We start from the raw sequence: 23,179 nt of genomic DNA on the forward strand, positions 1-23,179 counted from the left end.
CTATTAGATGCAAATAGTTTAGATGCAAGTTGAAGGCGAGTTTCATTTGCCTTCAACTTGTTTTGCACAAACACCAATGTATTTTACATGTTTTTTTTATTGTGATAGACTTACACAAAGTTGTAAAGCTGAAGAAATGTGAGAATTTTTAAAAATATAATTTGGATGTGTAAAGTGAATTCAGCCTTCTTTTTTCTGATTACCTAACATCCAGTTCAGTGCAATTAATACACAAATCACATATTTAAAAAGAATTGAGCCCATATTTATGTTCAGTAATAGAAGTCACAGCCTTTGAGGTATCAAAGCAAATGAGGTAAATGAAACTACTTATTTTTCTCTCAGCTAGTCATTTCTTACTGCATAGCAATAACACGTGACGCACCGTTTACAAAACAAAATATTTCAATGCCAAAAATCAGACTCTGTGACCTGCATCCGTCCCTGTACGACCCCTGAATCCGGTTGTTCTGCGAACAGCAGCATCCAGCCGAGGAGATCTGACATGATGCATGACTTTAACTAATATTTGCTTCCCAGCAGACTAAACCACCACACCTTAACAAGTCCACCGAAGGGTTTGTGCAAATATTAGAGCAATCTTGAGAGTGTTTGATTTGAGGTGACAGCAAACTGAACTGAACACCAAAGATGTACAAAAGTATAATTGCAGTTTAACACTTAAACCTTCAGATTTGCTTGCAAACAATATGGCTGGGCAAAAACAACTATAGAGAAATCACACTGTGTTACACTGAGAAAATAATACCAATGCTCCCTGTTCCGGCCCTGCTCTGGACTCATTCTAAAGATTTTTAACCAAAGACTCAACAAAGATTTATTTTAGAGCCACACATCTCATCTGGAAATTGCAAGATCCACATCCCTATTACTTAAAATAGAAAATAATTGTCATTTTAGTTTATTTTCTTTGTTTAATAAAAGGAATGATCTGCGCCTTTTACTTGAGCAACAATCTACTCATGGATGTTACAAAGTGCTTAAAGATTCACTTGGAGACGTTACAAGGCAGCGCAGTCTGAGTGCTTGGAAGAAAAATTTAAAGGGAAGACTTAACAGTTGTGCACAACAGATTGTGAAGCAAATTGTGTATTTATTTTTAAATGCAGTATAAAAATTTAAAACAATTTAGAACTGACTAAAGGTGGCCAACATATCTATTTCTGTAGCTACTTTAAATTTACAAAAATGCGAACAACACGCTGGATAATCACAGTTGGTAGATCTCTGTAAGATCTTGGAAAGGTTTTCTGGAGTAATATATTTCATAATAACACTTGCAAGTTTTGCTTTCCATACTTAGTTGCAGGGAAAAGGATGTCAACAAGTAGCAATAACGCATAAGCTATAATCTCCACTCCAATAAATACATGACCAGGTTATGACTGGGTGGATAGCCTGGCTGCGGGGGGATTAAAGGAAGCTGTGTGTTATTTAGGCTGCAGTTCAAAAGCAGAATACATATTTCGAGATGTGAAAGAGAAACTTTACCATCATTTAATTAATGACAGGAGAGGAGCAAAAAAGAACAAGCTGCAGAGTCAAGAATGCACAAGTTTCATTTTTATTCTGACAATAAACCAAAACTTTGTGCAGTACACATTCATATAGACTCCATATAATAATAATAAAAAAAACAATCTGACTTGATTCTAACATTTTTTTCAAGTTAATCAGTGAAATACAGAAAGTATTAATTTGTTTTTACAAATGCAACCCTTTTATGTCCTAAATTTAAAACCACCGCCTGGATATTTTTTGTTTATTTTATTTGTACGCAGTTCTTTAAATGTCCTGTGAGTAAATATATTTGCCCATTTATCCATAACAACTGAAACTTTCAATATCTAGCATTTTCGTAATTTACCGCCTATTAAAAGAGTCTCCCTCAGATTAATTTCCCAGCTAAGGACGGGAGTAAAATTACCGTGACGGCTGAAAAGAGCACCGTCTCCCATTTTAAAAACCGTTGGAATTTTTCAGATAGCGCAAAGTGTGGCGGAATTACGGTACTACAAATGTGGCTGGATCGTCGCCGCTACGTTTAGGACTTATAGGGTTACAAACATCCAAACTAGCGATGGATTTAGGAACCCTTCCCCAAATCGAACTCCTGTAGTTCTTACAGTGTCTTGATATCAGCACCTGAAGCTCGCTGTGAGTCAAAAGACAACAACTGGTTTCTAATGCTAAAGAAAAATGTATTTCCCAAGTCTGTTTAACTTGATTGGCCAGTTTCACCTACATGTTATTGTGTTTGCTTTGTGAATGGCATGTAAGATGCTCTTTTTGGGAGGTCATGTACAGACTCTTTTTTTGTTTTTTAAGTTGTAGTTTATTGTTTCTTTCTAGTCACAGTCATCATTCCTATGAATCGTACCAGCTCCATTTGATGCATGGTACCTTAAAACAACCACATATTGCTTTCATATGTTCATTTGAAAGCAATAATTTTTATTTCACTAGTCTTTTAAAAGATGAAAGTGGTGTTGAATTTACTGCCAAAAGAAGGAAAATGAGCTGGAACATAGAACTTCAGAAGCCATTTATTCCCAGTTTATCATTCACAGTTTCCTTTTAAAACAGATTTTTTATTATTATTATTATTATTTCAGTTTATTAATATTCATCTCATAAGAATGATAATAGTATTATTTTAAGTGAAGTATTAAAATATGCATATTAAAATATAAAGAACATGATGGGTGAGTGTGTGAAACTGTGTCCCAGTGTGGGTTTTTTTAGGCTTCTTGTTCGTCTGCGGTCGATTCTTCATCCTGTTGTGACGATTGCGGAAACGTCTCATCATTTAGTCACAACACACACTCAGCACGCAGACACAGTAACGCCCCAAACCAAACATGTAACAAATACACACATGTCGACGCGAACAGCAAAAATACAGGGAGGAGTGAGAAACAATACAGAAAAAGACTTGCATATACTGACACAAACACACACAAAGCCTGGAGGGAAGGCGGTGAAACTAAAAGCTTTTTCATCCTCTTCTAGTTTGTCTTGGATCTGTTATCATATTAATTTCCCCTCTTTCTTCCCGTTTCCACTCCTCTGTTTTCTTCTCCTTCTGTAGAGAAAGAAAAACATGAAACTCATTAAAAGAAATCCAGATGTGCTTAACAGTCCTCCCGGGACCAAAAGACGGAAAGGATGGAAAACCTTTACGGCCTTTTTTCTTTATGATTCCCATGTAAGCAGCTTTTCAGCAGCACTGTTGCTCATTTACCGAGGTGGAGAGAAATAAAAAAAAACACAACTGGGGCAAACTAGTAAAAGGTTAATGGGGTTTGACCTCTGTGTGTGTTGCAAAAGGTAGGCAAAATTGAACATTTTCCATCTTTACATACAGCTTGCAGTCCAATCCAAACAGAAAGCCTCAATAAAAGCTTTTCAGTGAAATGTACAGCATTATACAGAGCTTTTCTAGTCTTACTCACCCCTTAAAGCGCCTTACACTGCAGCTACATTCACCCAGCAACACTCAGTTGCACACATTCATTCACTGACAAACAAATTGACGACATGTGACTGGGGGAAGCTGGAATCAAACCTACAGCCTGCAAGACAATAACCCTACTCAGTGAACCCCTCCAAAAAAGGTGTTTACATGCAGTGTATAACGACTTACTGTAATCAGACTTAACATTTTCTGATTTAAATCAGTTAGGTTTCACAAAAATTTACTTCTTGTATACAAATGAATTACGTTAGTCAGTTCTAGAAGTTTATACAACACAGCTCTGGAAACAATGAAGAGAGCCACTGCACTGAACCCCAGTGAAAACCTCGTGGTTATTCCACCAAATATTGATTTCTCAACTCTTTCTGAGTTAAAACATTAGTATTGTTGTTTCTAAATGCATATGAACTTGTCTGCATTACTTGAGGTCTAAAAGTTCTGCATCTTTTTTTGTTATTTTGACCATTTCTCATTGTCTGCAAATAGATACAAAACTTTTGCTTAGTATTTTGGAAACATGTTGCCAGTAGTTCATAGAATAACTACTGGCTCAATATTCATTTTACTCAAACATAAACCTATAAAAACTAAAATCAGAGAAACTAATAATTTTGCAGTAGTCTTTAAATTTTTTTTTTTTTTGAGCTGTATATTTCAATACCTTAACAATAATAATGTTAAATATAAATATCTTTAAACTGTACGGCTGTAACTGGTGAATTTAGATGATCTTTTTCCACCTTTCTCTCCTGGACTTTGGTCCATTTCTCTTGTAAGTCATGTTTGCAAGTCACTGTGCTCACAGACGCATTTCCAGCTCTGCAAGCTTATTTTCAATGGGACAGAGATCACAGCTTCATAACGGCTACTTCATAACATTGCCTTTGTTGTCCTCGAGCCACTTTGTAGCCAATTTGGTGCTGTGCTTAGGGTCACTGGCCACGTGGTAACCCTATTTGTACCAGAGCTTTAAATTCCTGGCTGACATGTTGAGAAATTGCTTCAATTTATCCACATATTGTTCTATGGTTATTATCCTATATATTTTGTAAAGTGGACCTGCAGCAAACACCCGTTCAACACAAAGTTCCCAACCATTTACTTCACACCTGAGACGTTCTCGGGCTTCTAAACTCCCTGATTTAATCTCAGACGGTGAAAAAATGGTCCAATTTCTTTACTACAAAGCTAAGGTAAGATAAGGTAATTTTATTTACATAGCACATGTTCAGCAACAAGGCAGTTCAAAGTGCGAGATATCAAATTACAACTTTATTATGAAGTAACAATTGGATGAACCTGGTCAATGAGTTAGCTATCTTGCTAAAAGCATCAATAACATTAGAAAAAGATGGATAGGAAAACTTTAAAGAGGAGATTCTTATTCTCACAGCACATCTTCTCATCAGTGGGGAGCTCATATCAAGATTTATTGGTGTGTGCAGCTCGTATCCATTGTTAGCCCCAGCATTTGCAAGCTAGCAGTAGGAAAACATCGACTGTATGATGAAACCAGGATGTTTTGACCTCGGTTGTTCCACACCAGTTCTCCTCTACCTCATTCACAGGTGGGCTTGTGTTGCAGGGACCACATCAGTATCTGTTTTCAGCCCTATAACAATAGCCCCCTTTTGTTCCTACCCATTCTGCTCCGTCTGCCTCCTCCTCTTTCAATCCTCTGGCATTCCCACCTCCCCTCATCTCAGAGCCCCTCTACCTTCATCCTTTCAAAAAAAAAAAAAAAAAAAAAAACACGTCTCTGTTTTTCTGCTTACATCCAGCCCTTCTGTTTCCCCCAAATTAAATACAAACCACAGTGCAAGTTTATTACGATTGCTCTCCTGCAGCCAGAGGATCATGAAGAGCTCTGCGCAGGTCAAATAAGCATTCAGGGAAGTCGTATTTTAGGAATCCACTTTCCTAAAATACTTTCCTTTTGAACTGCAAAGCATGCAATGAATTAAGGAGTGTAGCAATTAAATAAGCAGGAGTAATGACTTATTAGGAAAGATAACAACAAAAATGAACATTTTAGTCACAGTCTAACATTTGTGGGCTTCAAGCATAAACAGCTGACTTTTGAATATCTAGATGAAAAATCTTGCTCAGTGGTGTAGAAGCCATATATAATTTGTGCCAATAGCTTTCGTTGTAACCTCTACTGCGTACGTGATTTGAAGATTGCTGAAATCTGCTTGATTTCAGCACAATAACCCGAAGCACAAAGGGATTTCACCTTTGTGGTTTCTAAAAAGTCTGAGTTTTAAGCCATAACTCCTTCATAGCAGTTGTTTTTCAGACAAGGTAGACTGCGGTTCCTTGGTGATTATCGTTTAAAGCATGGCTTTTGTCTTTACTTGTTAAACTTGTCTAATATTTGAAAAAGAAATTGGAAGAAATATTTAGATTTGAGAAAAAAGACAGGAAGACAAGAAGACAAGAATAAAGGAGTCAAATATCTTTCAAGGCAGTGCAGCATCTTAATTTTGTGATTTTGTTTTTTCAAACAATTTTATGATTTTTAACCCTGCAGGTTAAAAGTCTAGACTGATGGAATTAGGTATTTTTTAAAAATGCTTTTTCTATTTCCCACCACTCTGCATTTAGCTCTGCCGCAGTGCTGCTGAGCTAAATCTGACGCCTCCTCTTTCACTGCTGTGTATATAGGCTAGTCCCAGATTAGTAAGTGAACTGGGTTAGTTCTTCCAGGGCTTGATCTGCTGCCTCTGGGACAATGCACCTTCTTCCATTATAAAACGTGTCTCCTGAGAGGAAATCTGCTGAACACACTTATAACTCTGAGGATGGTGTCTTGGGACAAGTGAAACACATTCTGGGTTGGGGTGTCTTGCGTAGCGAAAATGCTGCATAAGTTTTATATTTCTTGTTTGAGACAGAACCAGCTTGTCAAGGATAAAAGTTTGCATTTGCCTCTGCAATCGGGGACAGCTGATCTCTCTGTTAAAACTGTTACCTTCTATTTTTGTGTGTGTAGGTCCCAGAGTTTCACTGAGATGGCAGAGGAAAGTGAAAGTCACTGGAAGGCGGCGCGGACAATCCTGTCACTGAGCGGCTGGGTGGGGCGGAAGTTGTCCCCCAGCATCCCGTCGTTTCCCTCCAGTAGCTCCGCCCCCTTTATGTGCGACCGTAACCTCCGAAACTCCTCGATCTGCAAACAGAGAAATGAAAAATAAAAACAAAAAAGGCCCCAACCTCATGTCCCTCAGTCCCTTACTGAGGGACAGTTCGCTACAAGGTTCACTGCTACATCTGAGGGTATGATGTTGTTGGGTTATTCAGACACTTTTCTCTTTAAAAAAAAGGTTTTATTTCTCCAAAACATCAATGTCTGAGAAAATTCAAGTAGAAGGTGTGTAGGCGATGCATGTCTTATCTCTGATCTGCTGAGGGAACAGTTTACAGTTTTGTCGTTCTTTGGCCAGAATGTTTAAAAATCAAAGCCACAAACAGAAAAAAACCTGAAAATGTAACTTCCTTTGTATGTGAAATTGCTGCAGTTGCAGATTGCATCTCTTCCACACACACGTAACAGAGAGATTCACCCACATCGCTAAAACAAAATGGTTGGCTGCCGAAACTTTTACGGCACCCTTTCAAAGTGCAAAGGCTGTGGGCATGGCAACTGGTGTCTGGCATGTATGTGTACACACTCACTCTGCACACACTCACTCTGCACACACACGCTCTGCACACACATGCTCTGTCTTGTAGCAATTGATAACAGCAGGATGTTTGAAGTGCGTTTTCTAGGAACGCAGGACTTCCTGGGGTTTTATATGCTTTATTCTGTTCATCCAGTTAATGCATGACGAGAAAGCTTCACGCCACTAGATGAGTCTGTATGTTCAGTGCATTTCATTTTGCACACCTAACGTTATTTGCAGTATTTTTGGCCATATTATTCTGACAGTTGTTGAACCGGTAGTCTGTTGGTTTAGATCAGAGATGAAATCTGAGATAAATATGGGAAATGTGGAACAAGAACCAATAAAAGGATAGCTCAGACAAACAGAAAGTTAACCGTTGAGATGAAGGCAATGCAGTTTTGTAAACTAACATTTTTTTATTTAAGCTTTCTTCATTCTAATCTTAAGGTTTCCAGTAGAAAACCTTGATGATGAACGAAAGTGGATGATGTAGTTTGCTTGGAAAACAAGAAATGCCAACGAGACTCAGCAAGAATTGGAAGAAAAAATATATATCTACATCACTGTTGCCTTTCTCTTGCTAATGTTCAAACATTGAGCAAAAAGATAAATCATTTTTTATTTACAAATGAAGGGACACACACCAGTTTTTACTTTTCAAAATTTTAAGACCCGATGAGCCCACATGAAAGACATGAGACATCAATACGTTTCATCACTGAACAACAACAACACACATGGCCACTGCGGTATTGGTGTCCACATGTCCAGATCTGTTTAACAACAATGGAAGTTGCCTGGGAAGTTATCAATTTATCAGAGTGAGTCAATGGCATTTATCCGTCCATGTCCGGATTTGCTGCAATCAGGAGCCACTAATAGCTCATTTGACCCGCTTCGAATTGTTCCGTTATGCTGAACCGCAGGAGAAAACTGGCTCTTGTAGAGTGCTTCAGCTGACATGCTCAGAGTCTAAATCCTTCTGTGTTGTTGGTAAACAAAAAAAAGAAAAAAAAATTATATATATTACATTGTTCCTAATCTTCATTTTGAAACTCGGTGCGAAATGAAATACAGTATGGATGCACACGTATTTGATTAAGTCAAAACAAACTGATTCACCGTCTTCAGATCTCGCCTGCTTTCTTTTCGCCCTGTGCACCCGCACCGTACACATGGCCTGAGGCAGGACTGGCAGAAAGACCTCTTTGTGTGCGCATTTCAAAGGGTCAGAAAGCCAAAGTGTACTCAAGATGAAAGACATAAATAAATGTCAGAGGGCTAGCACCTTTATCTATTACAAAAACCCTTTGGAAGAGAGCCACGAGTCAGGCAAAGGTTGAATTAAAGTTTAAATCAATCAAAGGCAACATGACAGACTTATGGATTGGTAGTGGGTGGAAAGGCTTCCTGCGTGGAGCCCATTGCGGAGAATGCCAGAAAACTCTGGTTCACGCTCCTGCAGAATAATATTAATCAAAGACGGATTGGGGAGTGTACATTTCGTTATTAAATGCTGAAGAAAATAAATAAATATAGGACTCTAGGTGAGTCAGTCATTGGCTAGATGATTAGTCACACCTCTAATTTTTATTGCTGCAACCTTTATTTTCAACGTAAAGAGTTTATGCTTCCTTCAGTGTGATGGAGAAGAAAAGAAAACCTTAAAAAAAGAAAGGAAAACATTTTTGCTAAATGTCTGACTCCATACCTGCAGCTGCGAGATGGTGAGGGGATAACGGAAAAGTATCCAGGTCACTTTTTCACTACAAGGCGGTGTGGTCAGAGATCCTTCATACACCCAGTAGTCTCTCAGCAGCGGGTCTAATGATCACAAAGAGAACATTTAATCCTCGATTATATCGTGTCGAAATGCTGGCTTTTGCAAGAACTTAATAGGTTTCCCTCTTTTGCTCTTTTTAAATAAGAGGAAACCAAGCTGACTGAATTTAATTCAAATGGGAATGAGGGATTGTTCTGTATTTATTAGGGGCTCAAGAGAGGCACAAATTACAAAACAAGTTAAAGTCTCAGGAATTTATCCGCTGGCTTTAGTAGTGATAACAAGAGGGAGGAGAGGACCAACAGGAACATTTGATTTGATGAAACTATAAATTACAAAGAGAACACACTGTACTCCGATGTGGCAAAAACAATTAATGGGTCAGACATTCTGAAACCCTCTTTCCTTCTCAAAATACCAGTCAGATGTTTCACCCTTCCTCCCCCATGCTAGCACTGACTTTCCACCTGCTACATTTGAACAACAATAGTCATGTTTTGTCTGCAGATCTTATGTTGCTGTCCAATTTCCTTGAAACTTTGAGCACAAAACTCTGGTAGTTATTCTCCCTATTAACATATTTGCCACATTTCGTGTTTTGCATATGCTAATTTTAGATTGATGCTTCCACTGTCAGATGTTTGATAGAACTATGTGCATGAGGGATTTTATGTAGCTTGTAAACAACTTCCTACTTGACATTTTGTCACTTTTGCAGTTTATAAAATTAAGAGAAACGTTGCTGGCATTGCTAGAAGCAGCTAGCACAACACAAGGAAGCAAAGCTTACAGTTTCACCAACTTGCCACTACACACCCAAAATTTGTCCTAGGTCCAGTTTGACTCCTCCAAATATTGTTCTTGTCCTTGCAGCCAAATAGTGAGCAGAAACCGAAAATGCGCTTTCTTGTTAATTTAAAAGGTACATGCCTTTTGTAGCTGACGGCTACAAAAGGCATGTAGTCGAGGTCCACATTGTTTCATATCTATGACTCAAGATGCACTTATTTAACCCTGTATGATTTTTATCTTGTAGCCTACAGATCAGAGGGAATCAACAGCTTTATTCTAGAATAATCTAAAAGGGATTTTTCTGTTTTACTACAACAAACATTTATAAACCTGTTTTTCTATTCTACGTGTCTCTAATTTAAAAAGGTGGCATCCAGAAGAAGCAGTGTTATTTTCCATACGCTATTCTGTTCGGCTGCTAACTCAAACATTTGAGTTAGCAAATATCTCAGATCATAGTTATAATAACTCATCGTAAATAACTCATTGTGTTAACGACTCAAATATTTAGGGTTTTAACCTGAACATGAAGATTTGAGATCAAATCATTTCTGCCTTACCAGGTAGGAGCGTGTTAGGGTTAAAACATGGGATTATCTTGTTCTTCCCCTAAAGAAAATACAGTGGCAAAAAGAAGCAGTTACGCTCACGACACATCAACCCTCACGCCGCGATTCTGAATGAAATCTTTGCTGTTCATCATCACACAGGCTTCACCTTGTACTGCAGGTCTTGTAGGACTTCGGTGATGGCCTTTAGACCCAGGTGCTCTTTGCCAATCTGATACAAACACACGCATTTTGGTTTTCAGCACAGAGTTATCAAAGAGGACGGTGGCTGTTTTCACAATGTCAGCTGCATTTTTCAGCAGAGATAAGTCTATGTTCTGTTATCATGCAGGAAGAAAAAGCGGAAGATTAAAGAACAGACATTGTAGAAAACAGGATGTGTGAGACCCAGAGCTCAGGAGGTCAGGAATGACTGGGTTCAAAAGAAGAATGAGGTGTTTTCCTCGGGTACCGTCACTCATCACAGAGCCGAGCTGCCACTTCATAAGAGATCTTAGTCAACTAGCATGAATCAGCAGGTTATTTAAGCAATGATGAGTTTTATTCACCTCACTTGTAGTGGCTGTAATGGTGGTGCCTTATTTATGCATAATATGAGATTATCAATGTGCCAATTAATAATGTGTTGCAATTTATTAACCATATTACTGGACGCAACAAGAATGATGCTTAAATGCAAGCACTAATTTACATTTCCTGAGTAAAATATTCACTAAGACCTCTAACCTCTTCAGAAAAAAAAACAAAGCTCTGATATGATCTGAGTTCCAGGCGTGGTTACCTGGACAAAAAGTGCTATAATGAGGACTCCATTCTTCTTCCCCAAAGCATCTTCTAGTGAGTTAAAGAGAGTGCTGTTCCAGTGAATCAGATGGAGCTGAGGACAAAAAAAAAGAAAGAGACAATAAAACATAAATTGCAACCGGAAGGGCCTTTCTAGTCGTTAACACGACGAGTGTGCAGAAAACATCAGATGAGTGTGATGAACTCCTCGTCTGGTTTAAATAAAACAAAGACCGACAGGAAACTGTGAAACTTTCCTAGTGAAAAGTCTAATGAACTGGACATATCCTGATTTGTCTGTAAAAAAAAAAAACCAAAAAATATAATTTCACCAAAATTGTTGGAAAAATTGCTTTTCTGGAATCCCATTGTGTGCTACATTTACAGCTGGAGCAGAGTGTTTAAATACACTGTATAAAAAGAAGGTGACTTAAAATTACCAAAATGACTCACGCCAAATCGAGAAGCACTGAGACATTTTGTGAACACCCAGATGATGAAGCCGTAGCTTTGTAAGCTTCTGATAGTTTAAACTTGTAGATCTCCACAGTTCATCATTTGGGTTTATCGGCTCAAATAATGGCATGCAAGTAGAAAAATCAGGGTGATGTCCATCCATATTTAAGATTTAGTAACACTTTATGTGCCTACATATAAATATGGCATCGTAAAATAGATGCCATCACGAGGAATGTTCCAGCAACATTTTAAGACATCGGCCAGGATGTTGAGCTTGTTGGGCACAAGTGGTGCAAATGATTCTAAACATGCCATCAAAATTCATCCTGACAAAAAAAGATGATAACAATCCCGTTAGAAGCTATTTGGCAGAGATTTAAAGATGCCTGTGAGCAAGGCGACCTATAAACTTGAATCAGTTCCTTCAGGAGGAATGGGCCAAAGCTGCAGCAAACTATCGTGAAAGGATTTTTATTTATTTTTTAACAATTCCTAAATAATTAGCCAGTATTTCAATCAAAATGAGTCAAATGTCTTTGAGCTAAGTTTGAACTAAGTTATTAAAAATTATCTTAAAACCTATCTTTGGAATTATTCCTAACTGAGCTAAAACAAAATTAAATTTCAGTCTGATTTTCACAAAGAGAAAGGGAATGTGTGTTTTTTAATGCAGTGTGTCTGAACATCTGGTTTCAACGTTGTCTGCTGCTTTCGGTGAAACCTGATTCTGCTCCAATGTCAGCGGGTTAATTTTCCATCCAGCATCTTCCTCTTGTAAGATAAGCTAATGGACAACATGAGGGCAACAATGCTCACTCTCTGGAGAGGCCTGGCTGTGGACAGCCTGACAACAATTATCAATATTTGTTTGTTTTTCTTCCTTTTTTTCCCCCCTGCAATATATTAAATACGGCTTTTAAAAGCCAAAGCCTTGTTTTCAACTTTTAACCCACAACAGCCAAATCAAATATCAAGAGAAATAAAATGTTCTCTAAACAGGCAGGAAGCATCGCAGATGTTCGATACAGCGACCTCTAGTGGAACAAAATATTAACTTAAACAAACTGAACACCACCAGGCCTAAAGTGCTTCTTCTTAAATGAATATTTTAGATTTTACTTCAAATTGAGGTTCTGGGAAGTAAATATCTTAACCTGTGGTATAAAACCCGCTTTGATGGAACAGATTAATCTTCCTGGATTTCTTTCACATCTTCAGTTTGGGAAAGTCATGGATGCATATCGTGAGGCAATAAAAGCAAATTTTACATCATCATTCCTGAATAGACACACCCTTAAGGATCACTTTGTCTTTCACCCAGAGAGCTGTGTGTACTTTCAGAACATGTAGAAAAAAGAGGCAGGATTTATAACTTTGTAGTTTTTACCTGATCAACACACATAATATGTATTGTAGTTTTTCCTAAATTTGGTTGAGATCTGCATTCCAGTGCTCATGCAGGTTAAATGAAATGAAAATAGTTTTGCAACATGTTATCTTCCACATAAGAGTTAACTAAGATATGAACCTCGGAGATGCATACGTGTGTAACAAATACATGAAGACTAGTGAGAATGACCCACTCTAACTTTGTCAGAGTGGGTGAGTGAAGTCATTTTTATGTTTTTATGGCTCTTGCTAAGTCATCCAGGTTGCAAGCCATCTCTCTAATCTTCAAAACACACCTGCCAAGGTTCTCTCTGTGGATTGAAGGCTTAATCTCGAGTTACAGAGGCTGCTGGCTGATATCTTACATTAAAAGAATCAGGCAATGCCTGTGAGCTTTATGAGTCGCAAAAGGATTAGAAATATGTAAAAGGAGATCTGGAGCAAGTGTTTCGTTTGTACTTTTTGTTGTGCTACTCCAAAGGCACTACTCCTAAATTAGTTGTAAGGTAATGTAATGATTCCCTCCTTTACTGTATACTAAATAAATGATAGTTGCAATATATCAAAAGAGTTACTTGTTTGGGCTCAAGCAGCTCCAATGTTATGCACATAAGGATGAATGTCTGATCCGGAGGTGTAAACACACAATCACTGTGTTTTTCTTGGAGCAGGCTGTGTTGCTTGTCCTGTGTACCTCCATAGGGAAAGCCTTGAAGTTGACAGTGTGCTCTGATCCTCTCTGGTTCTCTTTGCCCCAGTGGAATCGAACCTCGTGAAGCTCGTATTCATGATCACTAGGCAATGGACCCCCAGTAACCACTGACAAAAGCAAAGGAAACCACAATGAGGTCTGAGCAAGTGTAAACAGGAAGCAAAAGCATAATTCAACATGTAGAGAGCGACTCAGCAGGGGAGAAAATGGGTCACTTGGGGTTGGACAGAGGTGATTTTGTTTTCTCTTGTAACAAGTAACACCAATAAACCACAGTGACTAACGCCGATACCTGAACGTGCTTCTTGCGTTCTCTCAGCATGTCTCCAGGGACTGACCTGACTTGGACTTGAGAAGGATGCGGACAGTGTGCCCGTCGTTGATGACTTCACAGTCTCGACACACCACGTAGTTTGGCGTTAAACCGGCATCCAGGAGGGAGGGGTCGTACTGCGCTTCCCTTGAGTTGAGATTAATCGGAGATTGGTACTCGCCGTTGGCTGCTGGGAAATGGAGTCCCCATTCTACACCTACGAGTGAAAATCCACAGCAAACATATATGTTTCCATCCAAGTCTGATTTGTCACCTTGAAAAAATTGTCGTGCATAAAGCAGTGCCTTGCAAATATGCTTTCGCCCTTTTAACTGGTTCTTATTTCATCCCATTGTATTTAATTGTGAAAAGCCAAAGCGGTGAATAATGATACATTAGAATGAGAATAACTGCGGGCTTTGAAAATGGTAATTGTATTGTTGTAGAACCATCTCTTGCTAAAATTACTCCTGCAGGTTTTGTGTGTTGAGTTCTTCTTGACTCCGAGTTTGCTTTTATTCATCATGTTGAACAAATAATTAAAACAGGATTGTACCATCTAGAAAACATAGCCAGAGGTCGCCCTATTATCTCACTTGCTCAAACTGAGACTCTGATGCATGCTTTTATTTCCAGCCATATAGACTATTGCAATGCCCTGCTTTCAGGTCTCCCTAAAAAATACCCTGAACAGCCTTCTCTGTTACGAAACTCTGCTGCTCGAGTGCTAAGCAAGACCAGAAGGCAGGCTCACATCACACCTGTTTTAAAATTGTTGCAATGGAAACTAATGCAACGATTGGGAACCAACCAATCTCAGGAATGATTTTATGATTCTCTAACTGGTTTTTCAATGGCTTAATGGTCTTGCACCATCTTGCCTTGCAGAGCTGCTAATACCTTATGAACCTCTGTGGGCCCTGAGGTCCTCTGGCACCGGACTATTAACAAGTCCAAGAGTCAGAACACACACTTATGGTGAGGCTTGTTTCCAGGATTACGGCCCCCGTTTGTGAAACGGTCTGCCAGAGAAACCTGAGGGCCACAGAAAATGTTGCTGTATTTAAGAGACCCGTCTTTTTAACTGTATTTCCTGAATTCAATCATTTCTGCTTAGTCTGCGCATTTTCCATGCGGTTTGGTGTTTCCCCCTGTGGGTTTGTGGTGGGTAATTGTTGTTTTTTATTGATCTGCACAGCACTTTGAGATGCTTTTAATATGAAGGGCGCTTTAATAAATAAAATTGATTGATTGATTGATTGATTGATTGATTGATTGATTGATTGATTGATTGATTGATTGATTGATTGATTGATTGATTGATTGATTGATTGATTGATTGATTGATTGATTGATTGATTGATTGATTGATTGATTGATTGATTGATTGATGTCTTTATTCGGTATCCTCATCTAGAGACAGAAACTTTTGCTCATTCCTCTTTAGAAATTGCTCAAGTTCAGTCAGATTGACTGCCACAAATTGTCAATTGTATCTAGTTCTAGATTTTAAATAGGCCATGCTAACACACGTGTTACCCTGATTCATTCCGCTACAGCTCTGGTTGTGTGTGTTTTGCAGCCTTGAAAAGGGTTTCTTCCAGGATCAGTATGTTTCTTGATCTTCCTAATGGAGTTTGCCATTTGAGACCTTCACAGAGCAGCTGGATTTATACTGAAGTTAAACTACACTGAGATGGGATCTAATTACTAATCAAGTGGCTGCTGAAGACAGTTGGTAGCACTAGATTTTGTTTTGGAGGTAATACATTTATAAAAAAGGCTGAATGTCAGAGTTTGGGGTTGTTGCGTCTGTGTAGTATGTGTTTTCCCTGGAGGGCGGGGTTGAGCTGGATGCACTCTCACACCGATTCATCAAGCTTTATAAGGTTACATCCTGGAAATACTGTATGTGTTTTCTGATGTATTTTATTCACAGAGACGAAAACCCACTGTTTCGATAGAGGATGTGGCAGCAGTGGTGATTCAAAATAGCACTACCTACCTATTCATTTTATTGTTTGCATAAGTCATTTTTCTGGCGTCCTTTCTCGTCAAGTTTGAAATTAGTTTCTTAGAATATTAAAACTGAAACCTGTAATTGAGTATTCTGATGGAAATGAAGAATCAGGGTGGTTCTCTCTATTCTGTTTTTCATGTTTGGATTTGAAACAAAAAGCACTCTGAATATGTAAGACATGCTATGTCATTAAATATGTAAAATCCAAGTCATTTTATCAACGGTCCAGCTGCATGGTCTTTATTTAGTCCTCCATCTGAAACCAAAGGGTGGTTTACCACCACACCTTTGTGATTTAATGACTCTACTGGGTTACAAGGTGTTAAAAGAATGGTACTAAACCTATTCAAATACTTTGAGAAAAAATAACAATGATAATGTTCTGTAAAAAAAAAACTGGTTTCATGAACCTTTAATAAATTCACCAATAGAATTCTTCAGATTGATTTAAATCAACTCAGGACAAGTCTCTCCTTTAATCAAAGTCAAATGTTCTACAGGTGATTTTGTGGTGCATCTGCTGTCTCTGTGCCTCCAGCTTTCTGTTCTCTGAAACACGACTTCTCTCTGTAGTCACTGCTGTTACTATGAGAGTGTTGAGATCTTGAAAATGAAACAGGTCATGGTTACAGAAACAGGGTCAGATTGTTCTACCTAATACAAGTAATCATAAAAAAAACCATGCATAAAGAGAATAGAGGCTAAGATTTTGTAATATATTTGTCCGTAGAGTATCAGATGGAATCTATTTCAGATGGATGCAAATTCAATATATTTACTCTGACTGAATGTGGAAGCCGCCATGATACTCATCAGTGACACTCACAGTCTGGTTTCACTTCAGTTTTGTGAGCAACATCATCACACAGTGAGAGCAGAACATGTTGCAGTGAGTTTTTAGGAAGAGGAAACAATCACTTTAAAAAAAACTTTGGTCCCTCCAAAAAACAAGCCGAGTGAGAGTTTAGAGAATTTAGGGAGTTTAGAGAATTTAGAGAGTTTAGAGAATTTAGAGAGTTTAGAGAATTTAGAGAATTTAGAGAATTTAGAGAGTTTAGAGAGTTTAGAGAGTTTAGAGAGAGCATGTGCTTTTCTGCAGCAGGGACTGATGCTTTTCTCCTCACCATTGGAGAAAAGAGGGGAGGTTGCCACATTCCCTCCTTCCTCAGCAACTAAAGCCATGACAACAGTTTTCTGAACACACACCGGGTTGCCCTGCAGCACTGAAAAGACTAAATTCACCCTCCATTCAACTCTGCAAGGCCCAGCAGAGACGATTTGACTTTTTTTCCTCTCATTTTGTTGTTTTAAGATCAGCCAGAGCTCCTTCTTTTACTTATATACTTATGTCAAGCTGTGGTTACAAACTTGCTAGCTTAGCCAGCCAGAAGCTCGTTCCCATTGGATAAAAAAAAAAAAAAACCACTAACAACCAGAATATCCTGACATGTGCCAAGAGAAAAAGCTGCATCAGTATTCAGTCCATGCCTAACCTTCAGCTAGCATGGACAGTTATTGTTTCGGGTTTGTGTTTATACAGTAAAGTTCTCTAAGTGGAAAATGGTGTGGAAAAAAATAAATCTGTTAAGTTTTACAATCAGTCAAATCTATTTTATTTCTTCACTTATGGATGAACTGAGTCTGTGTAGATTTTACCTGATAACAAGCTTGTGTGAACTTACAGATGCAAACAAATTTGTTAGCACTCCTGGTAAAGATGTACCCTAAAATAAATCTATTTTTACTAGCAACACAATTATAATATGAACATTTTTTGAAAATCCAACTTCTATTTGACTAAATTCACTCAAACGGAAAAATTGCCACATGAGAAAATAAGTGTTTTTAGCTAAATTACTTTTGCTTCTGTGTTTTTTACCACGTATTTTGGATTAGTTTCATGCTGATCGACAATCCATTTTCGGAGGTTCCCTCACCCATGCACACAAACAAGGTTTCCAAGGTCTTCAGAAGAGAAACAGGCCCACACCATCATTCATCCTCCACCATACCTAACAACAGCCATCAGGATTTTTCCACAAATTCATGCTCTGCTTCATACCAAATCCATCAACATTGTCGGTTGGTCAAAAGCTGAACCCTGCCTAAACAAAGCACACAGTTCCAATTCAAGTCCCTGGATAGTTTATGTTGTGAAGGTAGAATTTCACTCCCAAATAACCATTTAGCATGTAATCAGGGTCTAATGGTTTTCATAGAGGCTGAGAGGGCAAGAAGGTTTTACCAGGGATGAAAACAAATGTGTTTGTGTTGCTGCAGAAAGAAAATTCAGTTGATGTTGGTTTTCAAGTCAGTCATGCAATTGTTCTTTAAAAAGTGTCTTGCTGCAGTTGTTTATTACTAACTAACCCAGAATGTGAACGCATGAAGTTTCATGGGTTCTTTTGGTATTTCATTGTCAAACAGTCACATCTAATCCATGCATTGAAAATGTTTCGCATACTTACAGGAACAGTTAGAGAATTGCATCATAGCTCATCCTTGGACGCTCAGTAAAAGCAACAAAAGGAGAAAGACAAAGTGAAACAAGACAAGAATGATGGTTTGCTTCTCTGTAAACTTTACTAAAATGATTGTTTCAAACTAAGAATCAAGTTGGTGGCAATCATGTAAACGTCCACATTTACTTTAACGACACAGAAAGGTTTGATCAGAGCTACAGTGGCTGTGCGGTCTTGCCAAAGCATGCATACACCTTGAACTTTTTCAGATGTTATTATGTTACAACTGCAAACCTCAGAGCAGATTACTGGAATGTTGAGATTTTTTTTTTTTTTTACTAACAGAAAGTAGCACAAATTTATGAGGTGGAAGGAAAGTGATGGCTCTCAAAAACAAAATTTAAGCAACATTTTAAAGTGTTGTGTGCATTTGTGGTAGTAATATCTCTTCTGACTTTGCATATCCAGAGTTAAATTATTGCAAATGATTTTTTTGCAGAGTACCTCAAGTTCAAACAAATTGTACAGAGTACGTGTGAGTAACACTTTTCAACATCTTATGCAAAATGTAAGCAGGATGTGTCTAATAGTTGTCCCGGTTGTATTTAGGGGCATCAGATTAGAGAGAGTTGAATACAAATGCATTCCACACTTTTCAGATTTCACAATTATACGATGATTTGTGCCCCACTACTTTACAATTTGTTTTTGCAACATCATAAAATGTGGAGAAGTTCAAGAGACGTGAATAATTTTTGCTAAGTCACTCCCAGCTTTGTAAGAACAGTTGAAAAAAGTCTCACATTTCTCATCTTCTTCAGCTAAACATAATGCCTGACCTCAGAGACGATGTGAAGGAGGGGGCTAGCTATTTTACAACAACAAGCAATGTTGCAGAGGCAGTGCAAACTTCAAAGGACATTTGAATTAATTAAGCATACATGAAGCATACATCACCTAAAACTCAGCAAGTGAAAATAAATGGAAACTTTTCAGAATCTTCTGAAATGTGATTTAAGCTCCACCTTGTCGCCCCTCTGCCCCCCTCCAGACTCTGACTCTCAGCATCCCCTTATGTGCACGCAGAGACCAGCCTACCTTCCTCGTAGCCCCAGTCCAGTTCATCTTTCCCAGGGACATAGTCGGACTCCTCGATCACGTTGTCGGCCATGGTGCCTTCCAGCTTCTTCGCTTTGGATAGAAACAGATCCGTGTTCCCAACTCTCTCAGTCACGCTGGTTTAAGTTCATTCACTTGCAGACAAAGTTAAGTCTCTTCAGCCTGCTGGGAAGATTCCTTCAAGTGTATTAACTTTCTTTTTCTTCTTCTTCCTTATACCTTGTCTAAGTTGGTTGCTATCCTCTTTGTTATTCTTAAAAGTCTGCAATCCTCCTTCTTCCCTCTCTTTAATTCTTGTCCACAAAGCCACTAATGGATGGGAGTGGAGCAGTCAGCCTGTTTCTCTTTCCTCTGTGCTCCTCCTCCTCCTCTCTCTCTTCTACTCTCTCTCTCTCTCTTTTTGCGCTGCTGTTATCTGTATCTCTTCCACCATTTCTTTTTTTTTCTTTCTCTCTCTGCTTCTCTGCAGGTGTGCCTGAACACTGTGGCTTTCCTCCACAGAAAGGCAGATAAGTGTGACTTTAATGGGAACCAAATGTTACTCATTGTTTCAAGCCATATAGTCCAGCATTGTGTGTTGTATTGCTTTAACCTTACTGCTGTTTGGGGTCTCCTGGCAGTATTTTTGTATGTCTGCATGTCGGATTGCAGGCAGGAAGGTCATGCTGGTGTTTCTCTTGGAGGCCACGCACACCCACCGCTGGGTGAAGGAAACGGTAGAGAAAAATAGACAGAAAGAGGCAGAATGTACAGAATAAAAGCCCCGACTGTTCTCCCACCCTGATGACTTCAAGATGGACATAAAAAAAGCTAATTCTCAATAACTCACACCCACTTTTGGCAGGGGTCTCGAATGACGTCTCAGGCTCCCCAATGTCCACCGTATTAAATTTACAAAAAGAAAACAGAAATGGGGAGTTGTACTTTTCTGTGCTGTCGTTTTCAGAAATGTATGTTTGAAAGTAAAAAGTTGACTGTCCCGCTAGCTCTTTTCTCCTCTTCTTTCTTTTCCAATCCACATCCTGCAGGCTGATGATGTTAATTACCCTACATTCTTTATATGGAAGCTGTCCTTGGAGCTATCGAAATGAAGGCGAGCTCCCTTGTTTCCTTACAGTAGATCTAAAAACAGAGCCTGAAGTCCAAACCTGCACCCTGACTGAATGTGTCTTCAGCCCCACCTATGTTTAAATATATACGGTTTTCAAGTAACATTAATGTTCATTGCCACACAGAGGACATGAGAAGCAATATGCATATAAGTTTGTGACCTCTATACTGAGTCAAATCCTTTAAAACAACTGAAGACGTCTCCCCCTGCTGGCTAATTAACAGAATGCAGCCCTTCTTCAAAAATGAATAAATTAAAACTAAAAGCTACCCAATTAATTTATGGAAAGTCAACCATATTTCTTCCAGTTTATAGGCAGCATTTTACAGATTTGAGAATGGCTCTGATAAAAAAAAAGAATTCAATCTACTTTTCAAGACTTAATTCTGTATTTCTATGTAATCTACAGTAAGATAAAAAAAAATAAGATAACAAAACAGATTTTGATATGTATATACAAAAACGAAAAAACACAAGTAAAATAAGTATTTTGATTTCTCGCTGTTCTTTTTGATGTAATATTTGCACACATGATGGCATTCATAGAAGTAAAAAAATTCCTCATAACAGACAATGTCTGTTATAAAGTCTTAATCCTTTATAACAGGATCATTAAATGTATCATTTAAATTGAATAATAATAATAAAAAATAAAAAAAACACTGAATCCGATGATGAGCGATGCTCTACTTCAGCAGGAAGAATTCAGTCCGATGTGAAATTAATTAAATTTTTTTTCCAGCAGAAGAGTTACCATGGAGCTTTTGGTCTGATTAGGGCATGTAGCATCTGACCAGCTGCCACCCCTTTCTGCCTCATTCTCCACATATTTTGATACAACACGGTGATTTGTAAGGATTAAGAATCTATCTAAACCTTTAACCAGTTTCTATGAAAGAAAAAAATGACGTTTTTAGAAAGACTTCGAGTAATTTCTGCTATTTCTTTTAGATTGCTTTTTTTCTGCTCATTGTATGAAAAATGTAGATTGAGCCTGATGTGTAAACGGTACCATGAGCACAAAGAAGTCTTTGATCTTAAAATGTGGAAAATAACCTAAAATAAGTATATTGCAGTAGAATAAAGTAAATCTAAAAATGTGTTACAAATTCAACCTTCTTTCTTATGTTTATTAGGTGGTCTGCTCATAAAAGGGCTGTAAATTTTAATATGGATCATAAAGGCAGTTGCTCAATGCTGCCATCAAGTGGAATTACATGTAAATCAATATTTCTTTTAAATACAAATTGTAATATTATGCAAAGAAGTTTGGTTGAAAAACACACAAATAGTACTCCTTTTTCTCATTTCTCTCTTTCTTATTGAAGTTTCTGCTTTCTTCCTGTCCAGTGTGTAAGCTGCCACAGGAGAAGTACGTAATTAATAAGTAATCTGAATGGGTTTTAACTGATCCATATGGCTTCAGTTTTCAATATTTTGTTCATCTAGCCTTGACACAACAAGCTCATAAAAACAAATACAGATCAGATTTGTATTCTTGTGATCTACTGCTATCCATCAAGATTTAAAACGCTACTTTAACTTCTTTTTGGAAATCTTTCTATTCTATTTGTCTGTTTTGTTGATTAACACAGAAAAATAACTAAATTGTTTCCTCTCTACAGTGACCTGAGGGACTTCAAAAAGAAAGAAGGAGTGAATCACCAAAATCTACTTAAGTTGAGGTTCACGTTGAAAATACATATCTGGAAAAATTCAGGAAGCATTCACATAATAAAAACGATATTTTTTTGTTTTGCTTTTTTGGATTTTTAAATTTTTAATTTTTTACAAAATTATGCCATAACCTGGTTGAAAAAACAGTTCTTTCCAATATATACATGAGTTTGTATTTCACTAAATCATTCTTAATATATTTTAGGAAGCTCAGAAAAATAGTAGGCTATTATAGTGGGGGTCAACCTTTATCTGTGGAAGCTTTTTCCTCAAAGTTTGGCAGCATTTTCATTTAAGGGTATTAAAAAGCTGAGGATCTCCAAATACTTTGAATTGTAAATATAAAAAGGCCCGCTTTTGCTTTTGTTTCTCTATATTTTACATTTCACTATGCTTTAAGTTTGGGATTAAACTTTCCTTCACACACATCTCAAACCTTTCGGATGTAACTAAGGTTTAGTTCCGGGGGTGTTTCCAGAACGTTTTCAAAAGGTTTGACACATGTTTATGAAACAACACAACCAAAATATGCTCAATAATCCTTATTTTATGCTGTCGTGAAATATAACGGAGCAGGATTTTTTTGCACGACTGTAATCAGAGTGGGGAGAGTCGTAACAAACAGTTAAGCTCGAGTATTCTCTCTTATATTCACATTCAAATAAAAAATTTTGTACATGGACTGAGTGGCTCTCAAAATACAACAGAAAAGTTTGTGACACAAGAGAAAATATTTGTTAGAGAGGAAAAAATGCATTAAAACGATTTTCTCTTGATTTAGTTACCATAGCAACCCGTAAATGGTGCCAAATAAGTTTCGCTG

At 37.9% G+C, this 23,179-nt stretch overlaps 1 protein-coding gene across 3 annotated transcripts; it reads right to left on the reverse strand.

Annotated features, from left to right (window-relative positions):
- Positions 1 to 1,565: 1,565 nt before the first annotated feature.
- Positions 1,566 to 19,918, reverse strand: ca8 (carbonic anhydrase VIII). 3 transcript variants are annotated; one of them, XM_044134118.1, is made up of 9 exons: positions 19,548 to 19,918; positions 13,993 to 14,178; positions 13,637 to 13,761; positions 11,093 to 11,188; positions 10,460 to 10,522; positions 10,303 to 10,351; positions 8,879 to 8,991; positions 6,474 to 6,668; positions 1,566 to 3,106 (listed from the first exon to the last, which is right to left on the reverse strand). In XM_044134118.1, the coding sequence occupies exons 1-8, from the start codon at positions 19,618 to 19,620 to the stop codon at positions 6,534 to 6,536; spliced, it is 840 nt and encodes a 279-aa protein (XP_043990053.1). In that variant the 5' UTR covers positions 19,621 to 19,918; the 3' UTR covers positions 1,566 to 3,106; positions 6,474 to 6,533. The 3 variants fall into 3 exon arrangements, with proteins under 3 accessions (XP_043990053.1, XP_043990051.1, XP_043990052.1); XM_044134116.1 differs by having other exon boundaries at positions 1,572 to 3,106; positions 13,993 to 14,184; positions 19,548 to 19,894; XM_044134117.1 differs by having other exon boundaries at positions 1,622 to 3,103; positions 13,993 to 14,184; positions 19,548 to 19,894.
- Between the last annotated feature and the right edge of the window lie 3,261 nt (positions 19,919 to 23,179).

The sequence above is a fragment of the Gambusia affinis genome, linkage group LG12, assembly GCF_019740435.1.
Source record: "Gambusia affinis linkage group LG12, SWU_Gaff_1.0, whole genome shotgun sequence".
Lineage (NCBI taxonomy): Eukaryota > Metazoa > Chordata > Actinopteri > Cyprinodontiformes > Poeciliidae > Gambusia > Gambusia affinis.